The sequence below is a fragment of the Calidris pugnax genome, unplaced genomic scaffold, assembly GCF_001431845.1.
Source record: "Calidris pugnax isolate Ruff unplaced genomic scaffold, ASM143184v1 scaffold42, whole genome shotgun sequence".
Classification (NCBI taxonomy): Eukaryota; Metazoa; Chordata; class Aves; order Charadriiformes; family Scolopacidae; genus Calidris; species Calidris pugnax.
This window is the reverse complement of record NW_015090920.1, coordinates 3,532,062-3,551,053: the sequence shown is the minus strand read 5'-3', so window position 1 is coordinate 3,551,053 and position 18,992 is coordinate 3,532,062. Positions and strand designations below refer to the sequence as shown.

Sequence of the window (18,992 nt, the reverse complement as noted above, 5' to 3'; positions counted from 1 at the left end):
AGCTGCAAGGGGCCTCGGCTCCAGTTAGACCACCCCAGCCCCATCCTTTAAAATTAAAGTTATAAAACTCCATCGGTGAGAGCTGAAGAATTGCTCCTCCTCTACTAAGGGATGGAGCAGAAGATTTGCATTTTACGTTGATAGAACAGAGAGATTCTGTGCTAACAGCCAGTGAGGGGGGGAAAAGAGCGATTCTTGCCACCCTAAATTTATTCTGATGGATTTCAAAAACCCAAAAGCCAAAAAAAAAAAATCAGCTTTAAAGAGAAAAAAAAATAAACAAGTGCCTTTGTTGAACAAGTCTCCAATATCATCTCTGAAAGGAAGCACTGTTGTGCAGACAACCAGCCTTTCTAATGGAGAATGCTGACAATGGGACTTTCTTTAAAAAAGTCCTTTGTAACAAAGCGCTCTATTAAAACAAAAGCCGTGTAAAAAATAGCTTAATTAAAAATTAAATAAAACGCACGAGCAGTCTGCTTCCTCTGGTTAGCCCAGCTCCCAATGGTTAATGCTGTGTTTTGGAAAATGTCCGTAGGACACGGTAGCGTTCTCAGAGTCTCTCATCCAGTCACCTTAACCACACAAACACACCCATTTAAATAACAAATCCTAGACACTGCCTGTTCTGAAGAGGATTAGAAAACTCCAGTTTTGTTACAGCTGCCCCCAGGTTCAGATGCCAGTATCTTGCAAATGATTTTATCACCCATCCCTCTTTCTTTCCACTGAAAACCATATACAACTTCCTTCGCTGGCACAGGGGGAGCGAAACCAGATCTCTGGAGAAGGAGAGCTGTTGCTGCAGCACTGATAGTGCTCTCCCTGCCTCCCACCAAGATTTGCAGTGTTTTAATGAACAACAGAACAATATTTGAAAAATAATTCCATATGTACATTCTGTAAACAGACCTCGGGCTCTTATACAGATTTGACCTGAAGTGCACTGCCTGTCTCTGTGCTCCACTGTCTCTACAAAAACGAAATTTAAGCCGAGTACAAAGAAGTACATTTATATGCAGGCTCTGAAAGCCAGTGCTGTAGGTTCTTCATGCAGCAAAAAGTTACCACCCTGCCCGCCCAGGAGGGAGGGGGACAGTTTTATCCTTTGCTGGAGTCTACCAGTTTTTAGTGGGAAGTGATCCAGTTTACCAGTTTTTTAGTGGGAGGTGATCCAGTCTACCAGTTTTTGGTGGGAGGTGATCCAGTTTACCAGTTTTTAGTGGGAGGTGAACCAGTCTACCAGTTTTTTGGTGGGAGGTGATCCAGTTTACCAGTTTTTTAGTGGGAGGTGATCCAGTTTACCAGTTTTTTAGTGGGAAGTGATCCAGTCTACCAGTTTTTAGTGGGAGGTGATCCAGTGTACCAGTTTTTTAGTGGGAGGTGATCCAGTTCACCAGTTTTTAGTGGGAGGTGACCAGGGCGTGCTGCTGGGCTTCAGCTTCTGCTCCCAGGACCCCTTCTCTTGTACCCAAACACGACTATGGGGTCACTCTCACTGGCCCCACGAGTCCCTCGTCACTTGCTGCACCCCGGTGCAGCTTTGGAGAGGATGGATGCCAGCCCTGATGGCCCCAGGCAAGCGGCTGGTGGCCAGGGCACTCTCAGGGGACATGCCTAAGGAGACCATTACAGGCTGGGTCACTGGTTTTAACCATCTGTAGGGACTCCAGGCTCCGTTATGGAGAGCATGGAGTTTTTTAGTGGGAGGTGATCCAGTTTACCAGTTTTTTAGTGGGAAGTGATCCAGTCTACCAGTTTTTTGGTGGGAGGTGATCCAATTTACCAGTTTTTTGGTGGGAGGTAATCCAGTTTACCAGTTTTTAGTGGGAGGTGACCAGGGCGTGCTGCTGGGCTTCAGCTTCTGCTCCCAGGACCCCTTCTCTTGTACCCAAACACGACTATGGGGTCACTCTCACTGGCCCCACGAGTCCCTCGTCACTTGCTGCACCCCGGTGCATTTCTTGAGAAATTTGGGGTTTTTTTTCCTCACCTTGGCACTTTTCTACCTGCACATATGTTCTCTGCGTGGATGAATGATTTAGTACACCGAGCCATGTAAAACCATCTTGTTTGGGTTTTGAGGTTTTGGTTTTTTTTCTTTTCCCTTCCTCATATTATATAAGCTGAGCAGCCTGGAATCTGATATTCCCACGTGCTTTATTTCACATAGCCCTCACAAAGACTGCTTAAAAACGGGGTCGATGAAAGCCGGGTGTGAAGGTGCAAAGGAGCAGTATTTTTATATTTTTTAGGGCTACGCTCAGGTAAAGCCAACGCCGTGAAGGATGAGGGGCTGCTTGGCTCTGGTGGAGGGAGAGCTGGAGGCAGCAGGAGGGCTGAATAAGCAGGAATTCTGCACCAGTCCCTTCAGGCTTGAGCTGCAAGGGGCCTGGGCTCCAGTTAGACCACCCCAGCCCCAAATATATTCCCATCCTTTAAAATTAAAGTTATAAAACTCCATCGGTGACAGCTGAAGAATTGCTCCTCCTCTACTAAGGGATGGAGCAGAAGATTTGCATTTTACGTTGATAGAACAGAGAGATTCTGTGCTAACAGCCAGTGAGGGGGGGAAAAGAGCGATTCTTGCCACCCTAAATTTATTCTGATGGATTTCAAAAACCCAAAAGCCAAAAAAAAAAAATCAGCTTTAAAGAGAAAAAAAAATAAACAAGTGCCTTTGTTGAACAAGTCTCCAATATCATCTCTGAAAGGAAGCACTGTTGTGCAGACAACCAGCCTTTCTAATGGAGAATGCTGACAATGGGACTTTCTTTAAAAAAGTCCTTTGTAACAAAGCGCTCTATTAAAACAAAAGCCGTGTAAAAAATAGCTTAATTAAAAATTAAATAAAACGCACGAGCAGTCTGCTTCCTCTGGTTAGCCCAGCTCCCAATGGTTAATGCTGTGTTTTGGAAAATGTCCGTAGGACACGGTAGCGTTCTCAGAGTCTCTCATCCAGTCACCTTAACCACACAAACACACCCATTTAAATAACAAATCCTAGACACTGCCTGTTCTGAAGAGGATTAGAAAACTCCAGTTTTGTTACAGCTGCCCCCAGGTTCAGATGCCAGTATCTTGCAAATGATTTTATCACCCATCCCTCTTTCTTTCCACTGAAAACCATATACAACTTCCTTCGCTGGCACAGGGGGAGCGAAACCAGATCTCTGGAGAAGGAGAGCTGTTGCTGCAGCACTGATAGTGCTCTCCCTGCCTCCCACCAAGATTTGCAGTGTTTTAATGAACAACAGAACAATATTTGAAAAATAATTCCATATGTACATTCTGTAAACAGACCTCGGGCTCTTATACAGATTTGACCTGAAGTGCACTGCCTGTCTCTGTGCTCCACTGTCTCTACAAAAACGAAATTTAAGCCGAGTACAAAGAAGTACATTTATATGCAGGCTCTGAAAGCCAGTGCTGTAGGTTCTTCATGCAGCAAAAAGTTACCACCCTGCCCGCCCAGGAGGGAGGGGGACAGTTTTATCCTTTGCTGGAGTCTACCAGTTTTTAGTGGGAAGTGATCCAGTTTACCAGTTTTTTAGTGGGAGGTGATCCAGTCTACCAGTTTTTGGTGGGAGGTGATCCAGTTTACCAGTTTTTAGTGGGAGGTGAACCAGTCTACCAGTTTTTTGGTGGGAGGTGATCCAGTTTACCAGTTTTTTAGTGGGAGGTGAACCAGTCTACCAGTTTTTTGGTGGGAGGTGATCCAGTTTACCAGTTTTTTAGTGGGAGGTGATCCAGTTTACCAGTTTTTTAGTGGGAAGTGATCCAGTCTACCAGTTTTTTGGTGGGAGGTGATCCAATTTACCAGTTTTTTGGTGGGAGGTAATCCAGTTTACCAGTTTTTAGTGGGAGGTGACCAGGGCGTGCTGCTGGGCTTCAGCTTCTGCTCCCAGGACCCCTTCTCTTGTACCCAAACACGACTATGGGGTCACTCTCACTGTCCCCATGAGTCCCTCGTCACTTGCTGCGCCCCGGTGTGGCTTTGGAGAGGATGGATGCCAGCCCTGATGGCCCCAGGCAAGCGGCTGGTGGCCAGGGCACTCTCAGGGGACATGCCTAAGGAGACCATTACAGGCTGGGTCACTGGTTTTAACCATCTGTAGGGACTCCAGGCTCCGTCACGGAGAGCATGGAGATACAATCCCACTGCTGCTCAAAGCATCCAGACCCCTCACCATCTTTGTTGCTCTTTATAATCCTGCTGCTGCTCAAAACACCTGGAGGGGTAAATCTCTGCACTTGCCATTTGACTGCTCCCAACCCAACAGAGCTCAATGGTATGGACACCCCCACCCCAAAATCACCAGCTGGTCCCATGCACAAGCTGCCAACCACAACCCTTCAGAGCCATTCTGGGCTGAGGCACCAACAGCCTGGGTGCTTTGGGGCTAAATTTTTAGTTTCTACGTGTCATCCATCACATCTCACACCCGACACACGTAAAACATAACACCTCACACGACAACCAGACAGGATTGTAGAAATAAACAATATGGTGAATCTTATACTTGAAAAGCTCAAATAAAGCTCCAGATACCCAAGATAGCTCCAAGGTCTTAGTACAACTTTTAAAGTCATCGTTATTGCAACCCCAGCTGTAAAAGATGACCAAATTGATTCAGCATTTATTAGCACGTTGGATGCACGACGCACTAACCCATCACATCTCACACCCGACACACGTAAAACACCTCGCACGGCAACCAGACAGGATTGTAGAAATAAACCATACAGTGAATCTTATACTTGAAAAGCTCAAATAAAGCTCCAGATACCCAAGATGGCTCCAAGGTCATAATACAACTTTTAAAGTCATCGTTATCACAACCCCAGCTGTAAAAGATGACCAAATTAATTCAGCATTTATTAGCAACTAACCCGGCACCTTCCATTGAGGAGCAGCTTGTGGGACACTCTGTGGGGCACACTCCCACCGTGCCTAACGTAGGGTCACAGGTGACATCACCTCTCCTGCTGAAGAACCTCTCACCCCACTGATGGTTCTACCAACCTTAAGTGAATCATCAGAGGAACACAATACCATTTAAAATAGAAGAAGGCAGCAGGACCCAGCCCTTAATGACTTATATTATATTTCTTATTTTACCTGGCAGTTGTCCTTAAATTCATCTGCTAACAACTTCTCTCAGATGTTTCTTTAAAAACAATTCAATTTTTTTTTTCTTTTTCTCCCTGTTAGTCAACACAATTAAAGACTATTGGTTTACCTTAACGGAGAGATTTTTGCTTAATTTGTCTGCGCTCCCTGAGGAGTTATACTTACATCATGCATGGAGTCAAGAAGTTTAGTCAGTTGGTAGAATCTCTGCCAGCTTTGCCCAGAGTTACTTGGACATTTAGTTACCATCTTCTTTAGTTCTTTAATGTAATTTGCCCTCATTTCTTCAAATGCAGCTTGGCTTTTGAGACCATCCTTGGGAACTGTCATTGAAAAGACAGTCTTACATTAATATTAACTGCATTGCTTATTCTTTTGATGTGCATACTTAAAAAGTTACACCGGTTAATGGATGAAAGAATTAAACCATTAAGCAAAGTCCATAATTTTACAGACATTGGTAAGGAATCAACAACATCATACAGATTTTTCAAGTGATTGGAGCATCCTCTCCAGACCTGTGATTGCAGAAGCTGTGGCAGAGGAGAAGATAACATCTCAGAAACACGACACATGCTAACCTCATGCTGAAACTGCTTTTAATGCAACCCAACCACAAAAAAAAAAAAAAAAAAAAAAAAAAGGCAGATGGATCTAGGGTATTTTTTTTAGAACCGTTCTTGAATGGTTCCCCACACTTGGCAGAGGAGGGGAAGGTACAGAATTACAGCTGTTACATGCAGAAATGCTAGACCAAGTGACATGTTTTTATGCCATCAAGTAACATCTAAAAATGTCTTTTTTAGAATGTTAGTAAGCATCTGCATAACACCTAGAACAGACAGAGCCATTATTCTGCACGAAACAGAAGACTATTTTTCCAAGCAGGCATCATGACCCGGTGTTTGACCACGACACACAGTTGCAAGCATGTCTAGTGTCCTATCAAAGTTCCCATCTGCCAGAGGGATCACTTCACAAATGGACTAAAAGTAGACTTTTCTGATACTTTTTGCTGTGACTGATATCAGCAAGGCTATTTCCCCCTAAAAAATAAATATAAAAATACACTGTTTCTCTACAGACTACAAACCCCTTTGCACTCCAGCAGGTTCTGCCCCAAACAGGAATGACTTAGAGGATCAGATCTCTAGGGAAGACCCCAAAAAGGTTATTAAGAACATTACACAAAACGCTGTGGTGTTTAAATACCTGGATTGGTTGAATAATGCTTAACCATCAAGTATTTTTCTACCCTGCATATCTTAATGCTAGTCCACAGAAGGAAGATAAAATAAACTCACTCCTGTATGGTGTAGTATTTTCTAAGCCAGATGGCTACGTCAGAGTAAGCTAAATGGGAAGTTACTTATTAAAAATGGAGAGAAAAAAAAATAAAAGGTGATCTTCTAACGTAGCTTACCCTGACTTAACATCTTGACAGAAATTGTCTGGTTCATCTGTTTCCTTCTCCTGTGAACTGCCTTCTATCCCACTGCAATCACATCCTAAGCTGCAACAACCGCCCAAAAGGCTCCAGAGTAGAAGCTTTAAGAAAAAGCACGAGTTCCTTCTATCACCAGTATCCACCAGAGAAATTTAGCAACGGCAAACAAGGAGGAGCTCTACCACCACATGAGCAGCAAGGACTTGTGACCATGAGGTGCTGGAAGGGGGCACAAGGAGGAATCTTTAGAAAAAGCCTATGAGGTAACGCACCAACCTGGCTACCGCTCATTAATTATTATATATATCTTATATTACATAAACAGAATATTGACTTTTTAAGTTCTACGTGCCAAATCTCTGAGTCACTCAGCTGACTGACAGAAGAACAGATGCAAAAATTCAGTTCAAGATGAATGAACAGAGATAGTCCAATCAAGATGAGTGAAGCCATCAGAGCATACTGTGGCCCTTAGACAAAAAGCATGAACTTTACAATTCCATTAATATTAACTACATGCTGCTTAAAGACTGCTAAAGCCACTCTTCCTTTGTCTACTACTACGTATTTTGCTGTTCTGTCTGAAAATTATTATACCGTCAGCCCAGCCAGGCTATTAAGAAAGAAAGAAGGAACGACCACAAATAAAGAGAACTCAAGCAAAACACGAAATTCTGGAGGTTTGCCCAGTGTTTCTGATTTTACTTATTAAATGCAGCAAGGCTTTTGGCAAGCTCCCAGAATCTATGGTCTGTGGATAGCAAGAAAACAATTGAGTTGTAATGTGTGGTTTCTTCCACATGTAAATGGAGTGAAACTTCCTTGATGTGGTCATCATGAAAGTTTCAGAATAGCTTGTACTCTGCTCATCACACTATTCAATAAAAAAAAAAAAAATTAAGTGAAAACAAACCTGGTGTTTTCTGCCATAAGGCTGTGTCAAGGAACAATCATTCGGAACCAGGTTTGCTGCCCTTCACATGACACTTCCTGGGTTTTATCACTGCCTTAATTTCTTATTCCACTCTCCTCTCGCTAATGTAAATATCCTGATTCACCCAAAACAAGCTATTTTTAGTAGGTTTTCTCGTGACCGTGGTGTGTGTTTCAGAGGGACACAGCTAGCTGAAGTTAATTGGCCAGGCTGATCTCGCCTAACAGACTCCTGTAATAACTCAAGTCATTAGTTAACGCTCTCAGGAGAGTAGAATAATAAATACCTAGCTTAAAGAAATTTAGCTACATTTTTAGAATGCCTTTAGGCTCTTTTTCTAAAGATTCTCCCCCTTTAGGGCTGATTAAAAAGCAGCAGAGCCAGATTCCCAATCCAGACACTCTCTTCAAGATCATTTTGGGAGCTTGCACATCCTCAAGCACACCCACGTTAAGCACTGCTAGCTGCTTCTGGAAAGACTGCAGGTGATGACCTTCAAAAAAGTCCATTTGCTTCCCAGAGAGACTATCAGCTCCCCTAGTCCCAGTTCCACCAGCAGACCATCTCCTTGAACCCTCCAGACCCCACGGGCCAGCACGCAAAGTGCTCCCCAGCCGGTGTCATTTTTCCCCCCCATCCTGGGAAGCTGGAATGTTCAACAGCAGGGAGGGAAAGAGACAGCCCAGCCCAAAAAACTTACAGCCCTGGGAGGTTTCTGTTAGGGGATCCAAATCCCCTCCAGCTAAAGATGGGAGCTGCAGCTTCACATCCTCCTTCAAAGGTGAGTACCTTAACCACAGAGCTACCAGCCTGCATCCTGCCCGCCGAGCCAGAATAAGCACAGCGGCCCCTTCCATCTCCTCCTCCTCTTCCTCCTCCTCTTCCTCTCCCCACACAAAGCCCCCACAACCAGCCCCCTTCTGCTGGGGGGCTTCTTGCCCCATGAGTTGACAGCAGCGACATCACCAAGGTCCAAGCGGATGCGTTTTCTCACCGTGATGTCACCCACAAAAAGGAGCATGATTATATAGAATAAAGTTTGTTTACAGGTAATTGGGTTTTTTTCCACCAAGATTAACGGAAAAGTGATGTACAAACTGCCTGTGCATTCACACAATTGTGTTGGGGCAGGAGTTTTTCAGTATTTTCTGTAAGATAGGATCAAGAGATCTGCTAATGACTCCACAGCACTGATCCAAACATCAAGCTGGAATTTTGTATCTTAAGAAAACTCAAAGCATGGCACCAGAGAGAAAAAATAAAGCCTGTACTGCCATTTCTTAAAATTTCAGAGCCCTGTGAAAGGGCTTATCATCCTTAATTGGAAAAATGCCCATTTTGCAGTACAGGCAATGTACATCTTTTGATCTTGAAGGTCACGTTAAGTCACCCAAACCTGTGGGTGGCTTTGAGTGTCGAGTTGGGGTTTCTCCCCAGTCCCCACACCTGGATGACTTGAGCAGTTCCATACAGAGATGGGGACCAAAGCCCCTTGCACGGCCACTACTGTCCTTCCAACACCCCTGACACACTCGAATTGCACAGACACCTCCTGTGCTAACAGAAACGAGATCTGCAGATAAACCCTAAGACATAAACCCTGGCTTATTCCTGCAGGAAACCACTCTGGCTCTTTGTCACGCCAAGTTAAAAATCACCGCCCCAACCCTAAGACATAAACCCTGGCTTATTCCTACAGGAAACCAGTCTGGCTCTTTGTCACGCGAGTTAAAAATCACCCGTCCTTGTGAATCAGAACATTTTCCAAGTATTCCCATGGAAAAACTGGGCGTCTGTAACTCACCTGTGCTCAACAGCAGCAGAACTTTCATTATGGTGTACTCCTCAAAGCTAAGCTGCAAGCGAACGAACTGCAGGCTGATCTGGTGCATCCCCTGGCACAGCTCGAACATCGCCGACTGGCGCATCCGTTCCCTGCAGGGAGAAAAGGAAACACAAACCCAGAGGATAAATACAGGAGAGCAGGACGTGGCACGGTGGGGGCATGGGGAAAGCCAGGTGTGACCTGGAAACCAGGCCCTGGAGGGGCAGGGGTCAGGAAGACACACCACAGCTGCAAAGTTGGGGTTTGGTAAAGGGAGCTGGGAGGTATGGAGATGAAGGTGGAGTCCTTCCAGCCCCTGCTGGCTGCCCCACACTCCTGGGCTGGCAGAAAAACCCACTGCCTGTGAGCTTTTGGGGACCTGGGCATGGCCTTGCTCAACCTCCTTGGGTGGCTCAAGTTCACTTGGCTACTTGGCTACACCCACACCCTTAAAAGAAAGAAATGTGATGATGTCAATGAAATGGCAAAAACCTTTTAAAATGGGTTTGAACTGTCAGCATTTGTTTAGCTCTGCCCTGGCTGACAGAAATGAGCCCAGTGAAGGGGTCAGAAGTGGTGCAATAGAATCATAGAATGGTTAGAGTTGAAGGGACCTTAAAGATCATCGAGTTCCAACCCCCCTGCCCTGGGCAGGGACACCTCCCACCAGACCAGGTTGCTCCAAGCCCCATCCAGCCTGGCCTTGAACCCCTCCAGGGATGGGGCAGCCACAGCTTCTCTGGGCAACCTGTTCCAGTGCCTCACCACCCTCACAGGAACGCAATTCTTCCTCATATCTAATCAAAATCGCCCCTCTTTCAATTTAAAACCATTACCCCTTGTCCTGTCACTGCACTTCCTGACAAACAGTCCCTCCCCAGCTCTCCTGTAGCTCCCTTCAGATATTGGAAGGCTCCTATAAGGTCTCCCCAGGCCTTCTCCAGGTAATCCCTCCTCTTCTCCAGGCTGAACAACCCCAGCTCTCTCAGCCTATGCTCACAGCAGAGGTGCTCCATCCCTCTGATCACCTTTGTGGCCCTCTGCTGGACCCGTTCCAACAGGTCCACATCCTTCCTGTGTTGAGGACTCCAGAGCTGGACACAGTGCTCCAGGTGGGGTCTCACAAGCGCAGAGGGATAGAATCATCTCCCGTGACCTGCTGGCCACGCTTCTCTTGATGCAGCCCAGGATGGGGTTGGTTTTCTGGACTGCCAGTGCACACTGCCGGCTCATGTTGAGCTTCTCATCCACCAGCACCCCCAAGTCCTTCTCCTCAGGGCTGCTCTCCAGTCATTCTCCACCCAACCTGTATTTGTGCCTGGGATTGCCACATCCAAGGTGCAGGACCCTGCACTTGGGCTTGGTTGAACTTCATGCAATTTGCATGGGCCCACCTCTGTACCAACCCCTGAGGAACACCACTTATCACTGGCCGCCACTTGGACATTCAGCCATTGACCACAACTCTTTGAGTGTAGCCATCCAGCCAGCTCCTTATCCACCAAGTGGTCCATCCATCGAATCCATGAGTTTCCAATTTTGGGACCAGGATGTCATGATGGACAGTGTCAAATGCTTTGCATAAGTCCAGGTAGATGACATCTGTTGCTCAACCACATGACTTTGTGTTACTGCCTTGACATCTACCAAGGAGCCTGAAGTTAAGAAACGACTCAGATGACCACTGCCTCAGCCAGCAGCACTTAGGCATCCTCCCCAGGTAACCTCAACCTCCACTTCAAAAGCTCTGGCTACTACTTGTCCTGAAAACACAACAGGTCTAACTCCAAGGATGAAGATGTAGGAACAACAAGCAGAAACGATTTCCCAGTCACTGAAGTTCTTGTTAATACACTACCCTGGACCTCCTACGGGGAACTCTTAGTCAAATTGCTGCAATGGCCTCTTATTCAACACTGGAAGAGTAAAAAATTCTGCATGCTTTCCCCCAAAACAATAATCTAAAACAGTCTCGGATAAAGGAGTATATAACACGATGATCTCATTCATTAATACAGATTTTTGCCTGTTATATTGTAAAATAATAAGGATATGTGACTTGTATCCAGTTTACTCTCTTTTTTCTTTAAGAATACTTCGGTAGGTTAAGTTCAGACCCTATCTGTCTTCCCCGAGGCAACCCCAGGCTAACCTATACTGCACAAATTTCAGGCAGAATTAGGATTTTGCTGTACTTCTGAAGCTGCTATCCCAAACCTAAGCAGCTACAGCAAAGAGTCACTGAGAATTGCCTGTCTCGTTTTGAAACTACGATATATATATGCAGGTATTTAGACAAGGCGTTATAATTGTTCAGTGACCACTAATTTCTTGTTTTTAAATCGGTCAACAATAATCACCTCTATTTCTTCAAATGTTTCTTTTTTTTTTTTCACATAATTGGGGAATTGGATGAAGTACAGCTAATTATTTTAACCAAGCGCCCGCTTTTTCGAATCTACAAATTGGCTGGTGAAAGAGAAGAATCATACTGTGTGCAAACAAAGACTGATGTAATCTTCCTGGTGTTTTATTTCACTACTGCCAGAGCGGATTTTATTTTCCTCCTTAATACTAATAAAGCCGACTCCCCATTGTTATATGGGCTCTGCACTTTTCCCCTGCTCCACCCTCTTCTGGAGACTAAGAACTTCCAGCTTCTTTTTTAATTTTAAATTTAATAGTAGTAGTACTACTACGTTTATTTGTTTTTATTACGCATCGTGGACTGCAGGGAAGAAAACAAATAGGAAAAAAGTAGTCGTTGAATGCTTTGGACTGTGACTGAAATACCACTTGGCCCCCTGTTTGAGAAGATCAGCCTCTGCTGTTGGATGGACATGAGCACAGAAGCCTGGCCACAAGCTGCAGAGGAGATACACATGCCACTTGGACGCTCAATCCTGGTCGCATGCTATGAACACACATGGAGGAAACAGAAAAGGATTTGCAGAATTAAAAGACGCCAGATGCACAGAATCAGGCATTTCTGAAGCTGCTGTGTCTGGGGTCCTGCACCTGGGCTGGTGGCCACCATCCAAGGCTTACAGCCAACCCTGGATCAACCATCAGCAGCTGGATCTCTCCTGGTGTTTGGATATGCCCTTAGCATGGATGAAGAAGTACAGGCAGGGATGGGGGCTCCTTCATGTTTGACCACTGCATGACTCAGCCTACCACCCGTTGGGAACATCACCCTAAACTAGCCTGAGGTCCTCCTGGCCTGATGGGTTGCTATTGCCCAGAGACCAAATGGCTGCAGGCACCTCTGAGCTGACCCACAGACGGTTGGGGAAAAAGACCCCAAAAAACCCCAGGGAGTGATCACCCTCCTGCTACTCCTGCTTCCCTCCCTCTTCCCAAAATTACCGAAGCCAGGTCTAAGACACAGATAATGGTGGCTCCTAGTTGACCTTTCCCAGGAAGCTGAGAGGGATACGTACTGAAGCTGAAAGGCAAATGATTAATAAGGGACATCTGTATTTTTTTTAAAAAAAAACATTTTAAGGTACATCTCAGAGTGCTAAAGACTAGCCAGATTCAAAAAGAGCAGTCCATTATATCCATTGTCACTTTTGCAGGACACCAAAGTTAGCTTCTCCAGCCTCAGATCACAAAGCAGCTGCCACCATCCCTGCCTGCATTTGATCTCCACAGACACAAGCAGCACCCCAGCTTTCATCCCACGCCACAAGCCACACAGCAAATAAAAACGGAACACTTTGAGGTTTTGTCTCAGGTTTCGTGTGCTTTCACTAAACAGCCTGGCAAAACACTGTCTGTGACAGCTCACCTAAAAGTATCCTGACTCAAAACCCCTTTTTTCTTCTTTTTTTTACATTGCACTGCGCTTTTAGTGACATTTTGCTTTTTCTCTCTTACGCTTTTCTTTGTATTTGTTGGGCTTTTATATGATTGCCTAAATAGAACTTCTCTAGTTTGCCTCAAGGAAAACCTGATGGCATTGTTTGTGGCGAGATAAAATTATACACAGAACTAGTCACTAGTTTATTTAACGTACAGCAAACCTCTAATTTCAAATCAGTTTCCCTCCTGAAAAAGAAATTCAGTTGATTTCTTACTAATTTACAAATTATTACTAACTACACATTATGTTAGTTAATTCATGACTCTTTAACCTAAGATAAGCATTTTGTGGGGAGTTTACAGTATTCAACTTTGCATATGATTTTTAACCCACATAGGGTTCAGAGCTGCTGGAAAATTCAGATGCTGACATTGCAGATACCCCAATACTGTGAGGGTAACAGCAAAATAAAGCAAAAGAAATAGCTCCTATAGTAAAAGAGATGAATTTAGAAATCAGGGCACGTCAACCTAACATGAACAAAGTTACTTTCTTAACAAATGCCTCATCTAAGAATAAATACCACCAAGTCACCACAAATGCCATTACTGCCACGGGGAAAAATTACAACAAACTTCTACGTTGCCTTCCCCCACCCCGCCTTTTTTATTATTTTTTTTTTAATAAGGAAATGAAAATTAAAAGCAAAACCCAACCAACCAAAACCAGTTCTACCTCTGACACAGCATATAAACTCCTCAAGGTGGAAACTGGAGAATGTGAAGATCTGGAATGTAAGGGCACGTATCTTTATGGGGACATTTAAGAAGGTAAGGACATTTAAGTAATAAAAGGCGTGGAGCCAAGGCTCTGAATCCTCCGTGTGGATACGCATTCAAAAGTGGTGTCATTAGCTCAGTTTAGCTTAATCCTCCTTCATAATAATATGCTTTAAACTTTACACCTTAAGTTAATCCATCTTAAGTTCCCCGAGTGTCTCCTTACCGGCTTAATTTAATGCCCAGCTCACATTCTGCCTGACCTTTCCTGCAGCGCTGCGGGGGCAGGCGGAGAGCAACCAGCCCGTTGCCCCCAGTTGCTCCTCTGCCCAACTTCTACCTGCTTCTGTAGAGCCTCTTCTCTTTGGCCAAGGGTACCTTGGGTTAACTGCTCACCGACTTGCTCACCGCATCCCCGCTGGAACTGAACTGCCCCTGATTTTCCCCTCACTTCCCCCCCGCCCCGGGAGGAAGACGAGGTGGGTACCTCCGCTGGAGAAGCCCTCCAAGGCACCTCAAGAGGGGTTTTGTTCCTGCTGTTGGGTTTCTCTCAATGAACTACAGCAAATGTCTTCCTAGTTGAGAGAATCCCTGGTACTTATCCCTGAGTTCATCTTTACTTTCTCCCCATGTGATCTGGGATCCCCCCAAAACAATCCCCGTGTCCTCGCCTCTCTCATCTCTGCCACCTTTACTCCCAAATTGACTCCAGATCTCCCGTCTTCTTTCCACAGACAGGTTGCGTGGAGATGAGCTCTGCGGTACCAGCCCACCACCTCAGCCTGTTTTTCATAATCATAGAACGGTATAGATTGGAAGGGACCTTCAAGATCATCTAGTTCCAACCCCCCCTCCACAGGAAGGGACACCTCCCACTAAACCACATTGCTCAACGCCCCATCCAGCCTGGTCATCCTCAACATCTACCCAGGCAGAGATAAATACATGGATGAGAAAGTGGCAAACCAACCCAACTACCCCCTTGTTCCCCTGCTCGGTGGAAGTAACCATCCTTTTACATAGGGGCAAGCCATGAGGCAAAGGGCTTTAGATCCCAGATCACCAAGGGATGAGCCACCCAACTACAACAGAGACGTAGGATTTGAGTGGTCCCACCAAGGGAGGATGGATGACTGAAGGAAACCATTTAAGACATCAAGGTATCCTAAATACCAAACCAGGCACGTGTCTCATTAACATCCTTACATGACCTCCACAGAAACCAAACAGCCACATCAAAAATTGTGAAACTATGGGCATGCTGTACAGAAACAACTTGTTATGAATAAGTAACTTATAATTTATGAAGTCATCATAAAGTCTAGTATCGTAAATCTCCTTGTTGGGGATGGAAACTGCAACTCCACTGACCGTAACCAAAAAAGAGGAACCCACGCATCAAGGATTATTCACTCACGGACGAAACTCAGCCCCAAACCAAACCTGATACTGTGCTTTATTTACTTTCTCATGGGTACTATTCAAAGCCACAACACAAGGCACCTTCCTAAATTAAGACACGGAAGCAAAGAAAGGGAAAGCTGTGGTGGGTGTTTTGAAGTTTCATCAGTACTTAAGTGGCTTGTTGATAATCCCAAGAGAAAATGGGCAAAGGCATCCTATTTCACAGCACCTCAGAGGAACAGACATAACTTAAGTCCCTTGCCCTCTGCAGCTCAGAAAAGATTTAGGAAAATACTAAGCAACACCTGTAGGAAAAGTCTGATGTCAAAGATATTCTTTGTGTTTCCTGATTTGACACTTTTTTCCCCCTACAAAAACTGTTTCCAATTTTATAATCATAAATCAATTCCTTTGCTAGAATAAAACCTGCATCCATTTGAAGCCTCTCCATCATTTAAAATAATTTCAGGGAAATTGAGAAAGCGCATTACACTGTAACAAAACCAAAACAAATAAACAAACAAACAAACGCAACCCAACAAGAAAACCTGCCAACAGCCTGAAGGTCAAAACCAGTTTGGGAAGCTCAGAAAGAAAGGTGTGCTTTCCACCATGCCAGTTTGAACTCGGCAGAGAGAGGAGTGAAACATCTCCAGACACATTTAGGGCAAGGCAGGCAAGCTGTGGACAAAGGGAGAAAAAGACCAGGGACGTGGGATCACAGAGTCCCTTGTCCAGCTGCTCAAACCATCTCAGCAGAAAAGCCCTTGGCCTGAATTGTTCTACCTGCCATAAGAGGAGTTCACTTGTCTGGATAAAGTTTTGAGGTTCTTGGGGAAAGGAAAAAATAAACATATTATTGTAACAACAATTTACTCTTTCTTGAGGGAGTACTCTACTTCAACCTGCTCCATCGTGAAGAATAAGGGGGGGGACCAGAATGACACTTCCTAGCACAAAACTGAACCTATTTTTCTACAGAAAGGGACAATCTCTGCACTGCTTTGTGGAAACACCGCGCATCGTTCTGCTCAACAGACTGTACCCAGACACCTGGTTCCCATCTCGAAGCCGCTATAAACGCAACCAAAGTCAGCAGCACTGGAGCAGCATCATTAATTTATTGCACTGATCAAAATTCAAGCCAAAATACAGGCAGAATTCAGGCAAAGTTAAACCATGACTTTTCATTCGGCGCTTATTTCTTATTCAGCACTTTCTAATCTCTGCTCACTCTGCAAGCCTCGGTGGAAAGAGACTAAAACACACTCCCTTCAACATGCTGCCTTCAACTCTCAAAGCTTTAGAGTGATCTCCTTCCAGGAAGGAAAAAATACCTGTTACCCCGTGTCAGTGGTAAATGTGGGCACCCGATCCTGTCAAAATTAATGGCAGTTTTAACATCAGTTTGTACTACGGAGAAATTTGGGTCGTGCCCATTTTTCCTTTAACTTGTCAGTAAGTCAGCAAAAATAAACAACCCGTCTTTGGCACCACCAGCGACCTCCTCCTCCTCCTCCTGATGAGGCAGCAGATGCTCTCCCTAAGCAGCACAGGATAGAGAATTCAGCTATTACCTTGCCGTTGGTTAAGCTGCCACGGATAAACACTGTCCTTGTTACCAGGTTCAGGATAAAAAAACCAAACCAAACCAAACCAAACCCAAAGTGCCATGTCCTCAGCCCCCAGTACCAGTCTGGGTTCTCAGCATACTCCTACAATCCCAGACCATTTTGGCTGATACCACTGAACTGCCTGCTGCAGCTATGGCTCGTGTATGTGCTCCTTCATACAGGTGCCAGCAGTCATGTCTTAAAGCAAAGCTGCAAGACTTGCCACCAAATGCCACCTCAGCTCCTCCTGCTGCCCTCAAATCACTCTGCCCTGTCCTATCTGACTTCAGCCACTACTGACAGTCAGCATTTCTTCTCTCTACCTGCAAGGTGGAGAGGAAAAAAAACCACCTCTGTGCCCTGCTAATCTGACACAGCAGCGAGGATTTGGCATTACTTTGAAATTAAGGAGGTTTTATAGTGAGACCTTCCTGCAGCAGCAGGGAATCGGGCTCGAGGGTCCTGGAGAAGCCTCATGCTGCTACGTTCCTGCAGGAATCTGACATGCAACAGGAGAAAGTTGCTCCCTGCAAGGAAGCACAGTCTGCGAAAAACAGAGATTTCCTGCTCTAAAAATCGCTGCAAGAGAAGTACTTCACCAAGGATCTCCCCTCATCAACCCTGCCACAGGAACATGTAAACCTACCATTACCAAAGTGAAACACTTCACAGAATCACAGAATCTTCAAGGTTGGAAGGGACCTTTGAGATCATCGAGTCCAACCGCAACAACAACAACAAAAACCCACCACCCCCTCCAAAAACAGCAAAACAGACCCAACCCAACAATCTCGGGCACTAGAGCATGCCCTGAAGTGCCACAGCTACACACTTCTGAAATACCCCCCAGGGATGGTGACTCCACCACCTCCCTGGGCAGGCCCTTCCAGTGCCTGACCACCCTCTCAGGAAAGTCATTCTTCCTCAGATCTCATCTAAACCTCCCCTGCCCCAACTTCAGACCATTTCCTCTGCTCCTGGCATGATTCCCTTGGGAGAAGAGGCCAACCCCCACCTCTCTACACCCTCCTGTCAGGGAGCTGCAGAGGGCAAGGAGGTCTCTCCTCAGCCTCCTCCAAACTCAACATACCCAGTTCCCTCAGCCTCTCCTCATAGGACTTGTTCTCCAGACCCCTCCCCAGCTTGGTGGCTCTCCTCTGGACACGCTCCAGCCCCTCAATGTCCTTCTTGTGGTGAGGGGCCCAGAACTGAACCCAGCCCTCGAGGTGAGGCCTCACCAGTGCCCAGTCCAGAGGCACCATCACTGCCCTGCTCCTGCTGGCCACGCTGGTCCTGACACAGGCCAGGATGCTGGTGGCCTTCTTGGCCACTGATCCAACCTGTCCAGGGCCCTTCTGTAGAGTGTTCTGACCTTCGAGCAGATCAACACTCCCACCTAGTTTGGTGTCACCTGCAAACTTACTGAGGGTGCACTCAATCCCCTTATCCAGATCATCAATAAAGATATTAAACAAGACTGGCCCCAAAACTGAGCCCCAAGGGACACCACAGGTGACCGGCCGCCAACAAGATTTCACCCCATTAATCACAACTCTCTGGGCATGGTCATCCAGCCAGTTTTTTTACCCAGTGGTATTTAACCCCAACGAGCTCTGCAGGTGACCGGGATGGTGCCAGCTGAGGGGTGCATAGGTGGGAGCACGGGCACGACAGCAATGACCTTGGCAGAAGCAGCTACCAAACCCAGGACAAAACAGGGGTTATACTGAGGACCACCAGTGCTCAACACTGATAATCAGACAAGGGAGGTCGTTTCACATTGAAACATACCTACAGACACAGCGGGTATTTGGTGGGGTTTAGCCACCCAGGCATACGAACTTGGCAATTTTTAAACCGAGTCCAATCTAAAAATTAAGTTTTATCCCAAGAAAGTCCTCCTGGTGATCCTAGAGAATGCAGTCCCCAAGTAACTGAAATAACTAAGAAATTTAAAGCACCTTTAAAGTTTCACCTAGGTGTCTTCCTCTTATGCGCGTATTAACAAAGGAACTGGCAACTGCTCATGGATAATGAGTGCCAAAAAG

At 45.6% G+C, this 18,992-nt stretch overlaps 1 protein-coding gene across 1 annotated transcript in view; it reads right to left on the bottom strand.

The window, feature by feature from the left end:
• Window positions 1-18,992, bottom strand: part of NR3C2 (nuclear receptor subfamily 3 group C member 2) — a 248,423-nt gene that overhangs the window by 13,155 nt on the left and 216,276 nt on the right. The window contains exons 6-7 of the mRNA XM_014950015.1: window positions 9,320-9,450; window positions 5,300-5,457 (exon numbers count right to left, since the gene is read on the bottom strand). Of these exons, the coding sequence (XP_014805501.1) occupies window positions 5,300-5,457; window positions 9,320-9,450 (289 nt within the window). The remainder of the gene's footprint in view (window positions 1-5,299; window positions 5,458-9,319; window positions 9,451-18,992) is intronic.